Below are 13,064 nucleotides of genomic sequence, written 5' to 3' on the forward strand. Positions count from 1 at the left end.
TAAAACTGCGCTCGCCTTATAGTAAATTATAGAACGCCTTATAGAACTTAGAGCTACCTACTTCCCTTTCCCCTGCTGGCATCCATTGGTCATTTCGGTGGTAGTGCTACCGATGCTATAGAAATATTATTGGGAGCGGTACTATCCCAAGGAAACGGTGTGATATGATAAAGCGGTAACATTTTCATCTTGTAGACATTCTCACGTTTTCAATAATTTCTGCAGGTAATGCAGTTTGGGCGAATCGACGGCAACGCGTACACGCTGGACTTCCAGTACCCGTTCTCGGCGCTGCAGGCTTTCGCTGTAGCCCTAGCCAATGTTACGCAGAGGCTCAAGTAAACGCCAACATGCCAACGCCACCCACATTACACGTCATGGTCATGCGTCCTCGCCACGTTGTCTAAGCAATCTTTCATCATTTTGATATGCTTATCTTTTGGTGTATCAAAATACTTATAACACATTTCACATACATTAACAACATTTTAACCAGTCACTAAGGGCTCATTTAGACGGTGCGAGAACTCGCATGCGAGTTTCATTACATTGCGTCATTTGATCGGTCGGCTGAATTGATGTAACCTCAATGGTCCGCAAGGTAACTAAAATCGTATACGAGTTCGTGCGCCGTCTAAATAAGCCCTAAGAATCCGCCCGCTATTTGGCTTTCTTTCCATTGGTATATTATAGAAGTGTGGGATGGGACTAATGGGAACTTCTGAAGATGCTTTGGGGAAGAACCCAGCATGTAGCGTAGCACCGCTGCGCCGCGCGGCACTTCCTGAATATCCATATTTTTCATCAAAAGTACTTTTCATTGTATTTTAAAATACCGGCTAGAGTTATTATTTCAGTCATGAAATACAAATGTGACGAGCGATGTATGGACTATAAGCGTGACCTCCAAGTGGAAAATATAGTTAAATTTGGCGCTGTATTTGCTAATCGTTCCGACAAAAACCTATAAATTCAGTATTCAGCGAGTTTTGGTAGTTAACACTGGATACCGAATAAGTGAAATTATGGTCGTGACTTGCTAGCTATGCTGCTTTATCAACCTTCGATAATATGTGCCATAGCACCGTCTGCTGTGGACTTTGAGAATTGAACTTTTTGGGACTAATTTGCTCGCTTAGTGTCAATACAAACAGCATCGATTTAAGTATAGTACAGATGTAGCGCATAATTGTTTTCCATTGTATTTTTTCGGAAACATTCGTATTTGTCATGCTACTTCAGTCAACGTCAGTGCTTTTTGTACCGAGACTGACTGAAATAGCAAGACCCGTTCGAGAAAATACGATGAAAAAAATTTATGAACTATACATGTGTACACAGTGTGTACATCTGTATAGGTAGGTAGTTGTATGTTAGAATATACAATTATCATCAGTATTTTGTTATTTTGATGTTGTATGTACAATCGCCATCAGATATATCGGAGCGGCCAAGGTGCCCACATATATCTAAACACGCCTTTATTGTCAAGGCGTTAGAGTGCGTGTTTAGATTTTTTGAGCACCTCGGCTGCTCCGATATATCTGATGGCGACTGTACGATAGGCCCGCTTGCATCGGCCCCATAGCGTAGGACATATACAGATATTTTGTACACATGCTTAGATAGGTAGCTTCGAAGTATTTCCATTCGCCGCGGCCGCGGTATGGTACAATTTGCGCCCTTACAGTATCTATGAACAGTAGCAACAGAAACGCAATGTTTTAATTCAAAAACACAACTCATTAAAAATATTGAGAAATTTCCATTTGACGGTTGTTGATAATAGTACCTATTATTACCTATACTACCCGTTCGCTTCAAGTTGGCCGTTACCTCCCGGCCCGCTTCCCCTCCCCACGCCCTATGACGCCTTACTCACTCGGCATGGCTTACATTTTAAACGATCACAAAAATTAAGCATCAAAAAATAAAGTACGAAATTATTTTTTGTCGGCAGTACTAGTATTTGTACCTGTGACGTAATTAATGTAATCATGTAACGGTCGCCGACGACCAACTCGAAGTGAACGCGCTGTAAACATAACAAATTAACTTACTTATTGTATTAACTCTGAACATAGGTGAACCTTATGCCTTTACAATAAGGTTTACCAAGTCACTTGTTGTGAACGATGGTACAGACAGCAACAAATATAATTATAGTGACAGCCAAAATTGCTAAATAGGAACACGTCCTTATTTCTATGGAAACAAAGTTGTGTTACGATATATTCGGCTACTTTGGCCATCACTATCTATTTGATGCCGAGTGCTGTACCATCTCAAGTACCAAGAAAGAAAAAGGAGAACTCTAACAATAACAAGTAGTAGAGTAGTACAGTCAGCAGCAGAAGTTGCTGAGCGGGTGAGGTGTTCAAAATGATCTTGACGCAACTTTATTGTTAAGAGAATAAGACCGTGTCAAGGTAATTTTGATCACCTCGCCCGCTTAGCAACTTCTGCTGCTGACTGTATACCATGATAAACATATTGCTACGGCATATTTGTTTTCAAGTAAACATTTATTTCGTATAGGTACCTACATTATTTTGGAACCGGGAAAGAATTGTCTGAAAAAGAACCTTAGGTAATAAAAGTTAGACAAAATATTGCGTCTCTTGTATACAAAGACTGTTGTAACTTGTAACGGTAAACTGTACCCGAAGGACGAGAGTAAACAATATTTAGGTACAATTGTTAAATATTTTGTCACAATAGACGGTATGCCACCGGTCATTGTGAAAACTGTATATTGGCCTATAGATAACGTAATTTACATTAAGTCAATGTTGTTGGTCCATTTTAAAATGACCTTTAGTGTCTTCATCTTGAAAGATCACAATCGCAAAGGTACTCATACTTTGGGGCGTATTGAGAAACGTAAAACATAATTATATACCATTTGTATTCGCTCGCACATACGTCGGCGTCGTGCACAGATCTTGAAATCAAATTATTAGTCTTATTTTACGATTCTCAATGCGCTCCTTTCGAACAGAATTTTATGTACTTATTTCAGAATACTCTGTAATATTTTAAATTATTTGGTTAGTATATAGATGTTATTGCACTGAATTTTTCATATACACAATGTTCATTGTTTCCTATTAAATTGTAAAAGTAATTAGGTACCTCAGTATTATTTTGTTTTATTGTTTTCATTTGTTATTTTGTTTGTAGTTTTCAATTATTTGTTGATGAAGTTCGGCCTAGCCCGTGCCATAGGCAAAACGACTGTACCTATTTTCTAGTCGGAATGAACTAAATCTGTTGCCTCTCCTTGATATTATCTATTATCCTGTTTATGTGCTAATTATGGCTCAATGCTAATAAGCTAAGCCCAGAGAACTATGGGTTTTAGATTGGGGAAATGTATTTACGTAACTGTGTTCAAGTTGCGGGATGTCATCGCTGGTTACAAACTGATGTTTTTGTTATTCTGCCATATACTCAAACTAAAGAACTTTGGCGAAGAATCTCAAAGGTATTAACGTATTTTAACGATTTTAGTTTGAGACTAACCTGACCACATTGTCCCGTTATACATTACTTTGGATTCCTGTAACTGTAGCTCTTGTTTACAACTGAAAGGTTACAGTTCGCCAGGTAATTGTTTTGTCACTCGAACCCAGCAAAAAACGTGAGTATCGTACCTACCTAACCCATATTGAAATCCGACCCGAAGCGATCGAGCAACGGCGAACACTTGAAATGTGTGACTCAAGTGTTGACGCTTATAACAAAGTTGCCTTAGTTTTTTATGGCGAAGTCTTATGTTATTTGACTCTTGTTTGTATAAGAAATACTCATTCAGAATGACAGTCACATCAATGTATTTGAGATATTATGAGGGACTTCACTCGAACTTTCCTTTTTTTAGTGAACTGTTATGTATTGTTCTTATGAGTAACAATCTCTAAACCTAAACCTAATTTGCAGGACATTTAGCATTAATACGTGATATTTATTTCAATTTTACATTGGTTAATTATAAAATGGCTTGATTATAAAATGTTGAATCGGATTAAAATGTCCACAAAACTTCAGCGTAGTCTATTACCATATTTACGTTTATTTAACCCTTTTGTCGCCAAAGAAATCAACTGATCCACCTTCGTGCATTCCGACAACGTTCACGATGACGCGCCGCATACGAGGGGCGTGAGGCGTGGCGTTCAATGGGTTAACTGGATAATACGGCTATAACTCAAGAGTTAACCGAAAGATCTGTTATTAAAGCTTTAGTTCAGCACGTTTGATTATCATTATAGTAGAACATAGATATTTATATTAATTATGTGATTGTGTAATTCGTTCTAACGCCGGTCTTCGGTCGAACATACATACAGATTTGCGAGTTGTAAAAAGTTTCCAAAATTTCCGGAAACTTATGAAATTTCACATATTCAAGTAAGATACTACTTATTATGGAAAGCTGTCCATAGGAAATTTCCGAGATATTTCCATTTAAGTTTCGAAATTTTGGAAACTGCGTGGGCACATCAGTAAACAAACAATACATATCTCTGGTTAATTACGATCGAGACGGTTTCCTTTCCGCTCATTGGTTTAAGACTGCACATAGGAACATATATTTTGTGATACTCATTTTATTGTTTTTCTAAGAAGTAATTATAGTTAAGTCACGGTATTCTAGGTGTATAGGCCGAGTTGGATTTGTTTTGTTTGCATGTTGTAAATGCCTGGAGTGATATGTGTGAAACATTATTATGCTTACACTCGCACATGAAATAAATATGAAAAGTGTCACCTAGTTGACCGTAAGACCACTAAGACCTCACTTCGCTCGGTCGATTATTTAACCCAATTTAAAAATAGCTTTTTAGAAGGCGTTGCCAAAAACATTGTCGTTGGCATCCGTAGTCTTGTTATTCAAACGGATTAAAACCAAAAATAGTAGGTACAGTATAGTCGCCATTAGATTATGTATATTGGAGCGGCCAAGGTGCTCAAAAATATCTGTATGTGCACTTTACCGTTTTGATAATAGCGGCTTTGTTCAGATGTGTATTTTAAAACCTTGTAAAACCTTGGCAGCTCCGATGTATCTGGTAGTGATTGTACTAATGATATAGGGCATGGCACACTGCACATGGTTCGCATGATTCGCACATGGCGCCAACGTGCGAGCGGGATGTCGCTTTAATACGCGCATAGAGTTGTCTCGCTCAAACTTCGGAGCGACGTGCGAATTGGACGCAGTGTGACATGCCCCATAGGGTCACCTACGTCACAGTATATAAAACAATAGTCATTCAACGAAGCCGTGTAGACAGGGCAATCGTGCGGGGCCGTGGGGTGTACCCCGCGCACCCGATCTGCATACATTCGCCATTGTTAGTAGCTCGGTACACGTCAAAGTCGTCGGTCCACTGTATACTTTTTACACTGTGTTTACACCATGGTATCTGAGGTGAGAAAAAAATATTTGGAGGCATTTAGTTCCTTAATGAATGAATGTATGAATGAAAAACTTTATTTAGTTCCTTAGCTTTTATGTTTCAAACACATCACTTCAGGCGACCATTAGTTGTTTTGTTTCGTTGAATGTTGACGTGTTAGTTGTCCCCAGTCGCTTTTTATTTGGTGTTTCACTTGTCATCTGTATATATGTACCTACTATAGTGACAAAGTGTAAATAAAAAATATTCTCCAGACAAATCTGTGTTTTATTTAAAACGATTTCTTATAATAAATAACTGCAGCGACAAGGCCGTACTTTACGGGGTACTTACACTGTCAGGGGCCCATTTCTCGAACGGTATTAGTCTAATATTATTAGACCACGAACAGGGGCCTATTTCTCAAACGACATTAGTCTAATATTATTAGTGTGTTGTCATGGCAACCCATACGATTTGACAGTTCGTGGACTAATAATATTAGTCTAATATCGTTCGAGAAATGGGCCCCTGTACGGATATGATGGTCGTTCTTGTCTACGTGACAGCGTGATAAAACGGTGTCCGTCACTTTCTTTCCCACGGTGTTAAACAGTGACAGTTATTTTATCACGTGGATAAAGATGGATAAAGCTATCCATAATAGGCTGGCTGGGCCCCATCTCTAGAACGATATTAGTCTAATATTATTAGTGTGTTGTCATGACAACCCATACGATTTGACAGTTCGTGGACGTGGACGGCGGGAAGAAGTTGATAACTGGCGGGAAAAAATAGAAGAAATTTGAACCTTATGTAATTTTATTTTAAGTTCTAATTTATTCAATAAAATATCTCGAGTTATCAACTTCTTCCTGCCTAGTACGGTAATAATATTAGTCTAATATCGTTCGAGAAATGGGCCCCTGTCAAGTCGTATTACCATGGGCCATGGGGTTACCATGTCGTCGCAAGTCGGGTTACCATGGCAACACATTAATAATATTAGACTAATACCGTTCGAGAAATGGGCCCCAGATTTCAGCTACTGACACAATAGAGAATATCAGGGTGCCTAGCCAAGGTGACAATCGCTTGCGCTACGACAACGAAACGCTTTGTCTCTCTATCACTTCCATATTAGTGCGACAGTAACAGTTGCGTTTCGTTCGCTACGGCGCGTAAACGATTGGCATGTTGGCTTGTCGCCCAGGTCCGTATAAAGGGTAAACTACCCTTTGTCACTGGAAAGTACCAGTGATTCGATCATTCCATGAAGTTGTCTAGAGTTAGACCAAGATAAGTCTGCAGCGATTTTGATAGCACACGGCAAGTGTTATTTTAAACGTAAAACTTGTATGAAATTATGAACGTATAAGGAAGGCCTGAGTGGACGCTCGAGTTGGGCGTGCAGCGGGGCGGGGCGTGCGGCGTGCATGTCAAATAAATGCAAGCGTATAGGAGCGGCCTTAGTGCACGCTGCTCACATCACTTGTGAGCCCGACGCCACGCTGCACGCCCCGCCGAACGCTCCGCTTCGAGCGTCCACTCAGGCCTTACACTAACACTTACACTGCGTGTGCTATCAAAATAGAGATAAGTACATGCGGGTCAATGTACAATACCTCGTGCGAAGTGTTCTTTCTTTCGTCACGATAGCATTGCGTGTATCTTTCATTCAATGACGCAAATTTATCGTTTATTTATCTCTAGACAAATTATTCATCACTATATCACTTAAATTTGCATTATTAATAAAAAACACGCAGTGAAATCGCGACTTACATTATGCTTTCTGCTACTGATATTATCCACCGTCGCTCATCTGTCGCCACAGACAAGACATCCTCCAGACTGAGCATAGTAGCGCTACCCCCTCTGCCACAAATGTACGGTAGTTTTACTCCATTTTCGAGTCAAAGTGTGTTTGTGTGACGTCCGTGTCTTTGAACGGACCAATCACGGCACGGGACTTGCTCACCTCGTGCCCCGCACCCCAGTATTTTTGGCAGCATCGGTTTCATGAAATAATTGGTCTAAACTCCGTCTAGAGGATTCCTAGTCTATGTCTGTCGCTCATGTGTCGCTCATCTGTCGTTCATGTGTCGCTCATGTGTCGCTCTTGTGTCGCTAGTCGCTGTCGCTGCTCTGTCCGGGCACGTAGTCCTCGTCGTCCTCGTCCGAGATGTCCAGGTCCTCCAGGTCTTGGAACAGGGACTCGTCCACCTTCACCGCGTCGCCTGGAACAGTTAACAATATAGATAAGATTTGTCAAGTACTTACTACCTAAGATTTGTTAACGCATTCACTGCCAGGGGGCGTGGCCTAGGAACAAACTTGTATGACGGTGAACGCACATGTGCGTCGGGGGCAGTGAATGTGTTAAGTAAACCTTATTTTTATATCTCAGTATATCGACAAAAACCAAACGTAAAAATGTTTTCCGAACTTGTTTGACCCCCATGGCATAAGTATGCCTCAATTTTTTTTTATACAGCTATTATTCTAGACGGGACATATTTGTACTTTTTTATAAGGCAAGGACATCTTACCGCCATTCAAGAACTTCAAATCGGACTCATTCAATATGGTTTTCCTCAGGAAGAGCTTGCACGTTAGTTTCTTGTAGCCTCTGAGGTAGCTACCACTATGTCAATCTCAATTCAAGTCGGACTCATTCAACATGGTTTTTGCCTCTCGCATCGCTTACGGGATGCCCTTACACGGTCCATATGAGACATTGTTACTGTAACCTACCCACAGGCTTGGAACAAACTCCCTGAAGATGTGGTTTCAGCACAAAATGTGAACCAATTTAAGAATAAACTAGACAATCACACCTATACATTAGGGTGGAGCGTCGTTGTATGGGAAAAAATAAAAATTTGATTATCAATGTGGAACCGGTACAAAAAGTTGCAGTTTGTCATGTAGACTATAGTGATTATATCAAGTTTCAAAATAAACACTACTTTTAGCCCTCTACCCAGCCGCTAAAGAAATTAATAAAGGTAAATTTTCATCAATTATTTAAATATACTATTTCACTAATATATGTACATTTTATTGAAATTATATAATACTTAATAAGCGTGTAATAAGTTATTACCAAAATTTTTGTGCCTTTTTCAATATTTATGAAATAATAAAATTTCAAACTTTCATATTAAACAGCAATTTCATGCAAAACAACAAAAATGCTCCAGTGTAAAAAAAATATATGAGTTATTTTTTTTTAGACGTTCTTGTGGCAAAGTAACGGTGTTATTGATTATGAAAAGTATCATTTTACTGCAAAAAATGGGTTATTTATATGTTTAAATGAGCGTCAAATTTTGCCCTTCGGCGTCGCTTACGCCCTTTTTGGGTCATGTTCACACGTATGTTAGGCATATATTTACTTTTACTAGTAGTATTTTTATTATCTTATCACGTTCAAAATAGTTTTCACGGTTCTGTAATTAGTTGTAAACTCCAATTTGTGCACAGTATCCGGGTTAAAGGGCCTTTTCCATAAAACCTCGATTTACGTGGTTTTACCATGTCATAAAAATATACGTTATAAACAAAAACAAGTATAGGAATCGAGTATATCTGTAACAAAAAGATGTTATTTAATGAATAAAACTTGTTATAAAAAAAATAAGCATAAACTAAATTAATTAAAAATATACATATATTGCTATATATAATCGAATAGTAGAGGGCTAAAAGTATATACCAATATTTTTTTTATTATTTTTCCCTTAAATAATAAAAAATTAGACATCCTTTTAGAGGGGTTCCATTGCTATATTCAAGAATTTTGGATTTCGCTCCACCCTACTATACATCTACTTGTCAATGATAACTGTCAATGATTACTGGATACAGGCAATATCAGTTGTCACAACTGCCTGCCTGCTTATAGAATAATAATAATAATATATTTGACATCTAAACTGTACCATGGTTGCTGTAAAGAATTATGATTATTATGAATTATGCCCATGATAATCTCGACCAACTTACCATCATCCAAGAACTTCAAGTCGGACTCATTGAGCGTGGTGTCCCTCAGGAAGAGCTCCTTGCCGGTCAGCTTGTTGGTGCCCTTGGCTTCTCTCTCCCGCTTCTGCGGGATGCCCATGTCCATCTCAAACTGTTTCCGCCACGCCAGGAACGATTCTACCGTAACCCGCGTGCCTTCGAACCTTTTCTGTAATCGAAAATAGGTTATGTTAGGTTGAGGCAGCCACTTGAAAAAAGCGGGAATCTAATCTGAGAAATAGTGAGTTGATTTTGAATGCAAGCTTAAGAATTTTACGATGTGGTTGGGAACCTGAACAGAAATACATGATGACAAAGTTCAGAATCAAACTAATTCCTTATAGTTTAAAATTGATGATCAATGTTTCCCCGCGATTCGATACGTTACTAGTATAAAACGTATAAGTACGGCTATAAAAAGGCGTCAGCGTCTAGCGTGATTGGTTGAAATAAATGTATAGCAGTTGGCGAGGGTTGGAGGCCTGCTCATGGCGCCTCAATGCGTTTGTCTTTTAAACAGATAAACCACGCATTGTCGTGCTTGGATTGACCATCATGAATAGCATGATGCCACACAGGTCGGTCTTCGGCCATTTTCTGCCATTGGGTGCATGGTATGTCCAAGGCAACCATATCACGCTTGGCGCAATCTTTACACCATAATATTATATTGTTGTGTACATATTTTAAGAATATGAACGAATATCTAAATGATGACACATTTTTTATATCATACTGTACATTTTTCTCATAACTGTGATAACAATAAATATCAAGAACGCATAGCATACCTGTTCAGCTTCCTCGTCAGCCTTAATCTTCGCCAGCACCTGCTCCTCTCTTTCTTTCTTGACTCTGTCCCAGTGGTCACTCAGCCATTCCTGCCCCGCTGACACCAATGTGAACACCATCACCATGCCTACGTTTTCTTTTGCCTGAAATTATTTTGATAGTGTAGATACTCATTGGCAGCCTAACGATATTAAGGCTCCGGGTGGCAGATCTTTTCGAAGCCCTTGTCCTTTGATCTGTTTAATTCGGCCCAGCCCGCTAACCGATTAGTTTCATCAGGGGTCCGGTTTTTAAAATAAAATGACCATCACGGTCCGTTTCTGCTTGAGTTTATTAAATAAGTAAAAAAGTGTACTGCCAACAGAAATGTTTAAGTAGCAATGAAAACAGTGACAGATTTAGGAATTTTAAAAAGACTTTTAAATGCATACCCAATAAAGCATGCTCATTTTTAAATTTTGTAACACAATAAAATATATCACACTAGTCAGTAGTCCTCTATATGTTGCATTTAACGATATTAATAACATTATTTTACATAATCCCACTCTTGACATATTCTCAAAAACAGAATGAAATTCCTAGCCACAGCAGCCCGCTACCTAGAGGCAATATCTACATCCACAACTGTTAATATTAATTAAATTTAGCAATAAGCTTATATTTTAATAAGTTTAAGGTATCTTTTTAACCGATGCTTTGTTTAACTGTCAATGTAAGGTAGTTCATAAATAAATAAAATGAACAAAAACACTTTTTAACAGTGGCAATTAGCTTAACTCATAATGAACTATACCAAAAATATGGGGTTGAACTCCATACTACAGTGAGCATGTTAAACAATTTACCCAATTAACAATTTATTCATAAAAAAGAAGTCTATGGATTTGTTGTATGCTGATAGTTACCAAGAGGTTAGAAAATACTTGTTCCTATTTTTACCACATTTAACTCTCAATTAAATTCACATATTATGTACTTATCTCACATACCTGTTCTGTTAAATGTGTCAGTAATTCCTGTTTGTCTACTATATCATCGAAATTCTCTTCATCCTCAATTTCTATAAGAGGCACCTCATCCGGATATTTTGCCGTGTAAGTGAAAACCAGCTGACATGCCAGACCTTCGCCGTCGTCGTAGCCTTCTGACTTTATCGGTATCGAGAACTTATGGAACGGCTCAGTTTCTATAACTGAAACACATCAAATAAGTAAACTAGCCTATATCAAACATTACTGCATGCTTTACTTCAACTATTTTACAGAAACGTACTTTGCATATCGCCATAGTAGATTGAATCTAAAGCTTCTACTTCACTAGTCTGTTCATAATGGTAATCCATCGTTATATCTTGAGTAATTAACCATAAAATCTAATTTAACTTCATGGATATAAGCCACCGCTACTGATTTTCACACGATTTTCAACAAAAGTGGACAGTTGACATATTGTCACGTTCATGTGGTTGTCAATGTCAAGAATGACACACGAGAGTGGTATTTTTCTATGTCAAGAAACACTTCTCAGTTTTTTTTGGTAACGGATCCCTTTTGAAGCATACCGTTAACCGTGATGAAAGGGATGGCGGACCATTTTTTTTTTTAACTAGTAGGTTTTGCATAATTGATGCATGGTTGATGTCATCCCGGTTTTTCTTTTTATTCCTATTCACCCCGCCATCCCTATTTATAGTGTGTCAAAGGTCTGTTTGATTTCAAACATAGACAGAGAGAATCATACCATCCTTGTCTAACACTAGTACTAGCACCCAAAAGAAAAGGATGAGTATAGTTTTTTTTGTTCCTATTTACTGACAAGATTTGGTTGACCCAGTATATCAAGGTTGACGGTATTATCAGGTATAGATGGTCAAGCAAATCTTGTCAGTAGAAAAAGGCGCGAAATTCAAATTTTCTATGGGACGATATCCCTTCGCGCCTAAATTTTTCAAATTTGCCGCCTTTTTCTACTGACAAGATTTGTTTGACCATCTATAAATGTCATCCCGATTCTTATTCCCACAGACCTAGAATCCGCTCATCTAATTCTATGCTTATTCCTATTCCTATTCACCCCGCCATCCCTATTCATCAAGGTTGACGGTATTTACGGTGGTCATATCTAGTAACCAGTAACGCTCTAGTGCAAGATTGCAGCCAACCATTTCAGACACGAATGTCTCAGACGCAGCACGAGGTGCCGTGCAGGCTACATGCATGAACAACATGCGCAAGCTGCATGCACCACCATCGCTCGTGGCGATTTCCAACGTTTTTTGTAAATATTTTTCATTTTAGGGATAGGTAATAATAAAAAACTTGTTATAATAATATGTTTTTATTATTTATTTTATACAATAAAATGTTATAAAGCGTAATACAAGTACCTGCTTCAAAGGAAAGATTACCACTAAATCTAAGCTTGTCTTTTAGTAGTAATAATATACTCGTAAATCTAGGTTATATTATGCTTACTGCTAAATATACTGACGAAACAACTATGATTGTATTCAAAAAATAAATAATTACATCTTCCAATTCATAAAAATGCTACATTAAAGTTTTTCCTTCAAAGTAGCAAAATTAATATTGAAACAAGTTATTTACAACATTGCACCATATCTAAGTATATTTTTGATATTCAATACTACATCATAACCAAATCAATAACAACGATGGATGTTCAAAATGTAGATAATTTATAACTAACTACAGTAGGTATAATAGTGTTAAGTGTAGCTGCTTTCATAATATTAGATTTCAAAGCCCCTAATCTACAAGAAACTTTGGATAATAATTTACTTTCCTTCTTAACGCAACAAGCTCTGCCATCATC

General features: G+C 38.1%; 2 protein-coding genes across 2 annotated transcripts in view; one reads left to right on the forward strand and one right to left on the reverse strand.

Moving 5' to 3' along the window:
• The window catches only part of LOC134649356 (tubby-related protein 4), a 69,411-nt gene extending 69,066 nt beyond the window's left edge, over window positions 1–345 (forward strand). Inside the window, exon 16 of the mRNA XM_063504070.1 lies at window positions 226–345. Coding sequence (XP_063360140.1) covers window positions 226–342 — 117 coding nt within the window. The 3' untranslated portion in view covers window positions 343–345. The remainder of the gene's footprint in view (window positions 1–225) is intronic.
• A 7,141-nt stretch (window positions 346–7,486) lies between these two features.
• LOC134649814 (RWD domain-containing protein 1) lies at window positions 7,487–11,661 on the reverse strand. The gene is made up of 5 exons (XM_063504642.1): window positions 11,502–11,661; window positions 11,219–11,421; window positions 10,226–10,369; window positions 9,417–9,603; window positions 7,487–7,645 (listed from the first exon to the last, which is right to left on the reverse strand). The coding sequence occupies exons 1-5, from the start codon at window positions 11,569–11,571 to the stop codon at window positions 7,536–7,538; spliced, it is 714 nt and encodes a 237-aa protein (XP_063360712.1). The 5' UTR covers window positions 11,572–11,661; the 3' UTR covers window positions 7,487–7,535.
• Between the last annotated feature and the right edge of the window lie 1,403 nt (window positions 11,662–13,064).

The sequence above is a fragment of the Cydia amplana genome, chromosome 7 (assembly GCF_948474715.1).
Source record: "Cydia amplana chromosome 7, ilCydAmpl1.1, whole genome shotgun sequence".
NCBI lineage: Eukaryota > Metazoa > Arthropoda > Insecta > Lepidoptera > Tortricidae > Cydia > Cydia amplana.

Bases quoted from the DNA above. Each gene is read 5' to 3' on its own strand.
- LOC134649814 (XM_063504642.1), bottom strand. From the start codon at position 11,571: ATGGATTACCATTATGAACAGACTAGTGAAGTAGAAGCTTTAGATTCA. The intron at 11,422-11,501 runs GTACGTTTCTGT...GATGTGTTTCAG, and splicing joins CTACTATGGCGATATGCAAA to TTATAGAAACTGAGCCGTTC. The intron at 10,370-11,218 runs GTATGTGAGATA...AAATAATTTCAG, and splicing joins TGACACATTTAACAGAACAG to GCAAAAGAAAACGTAGGCAT.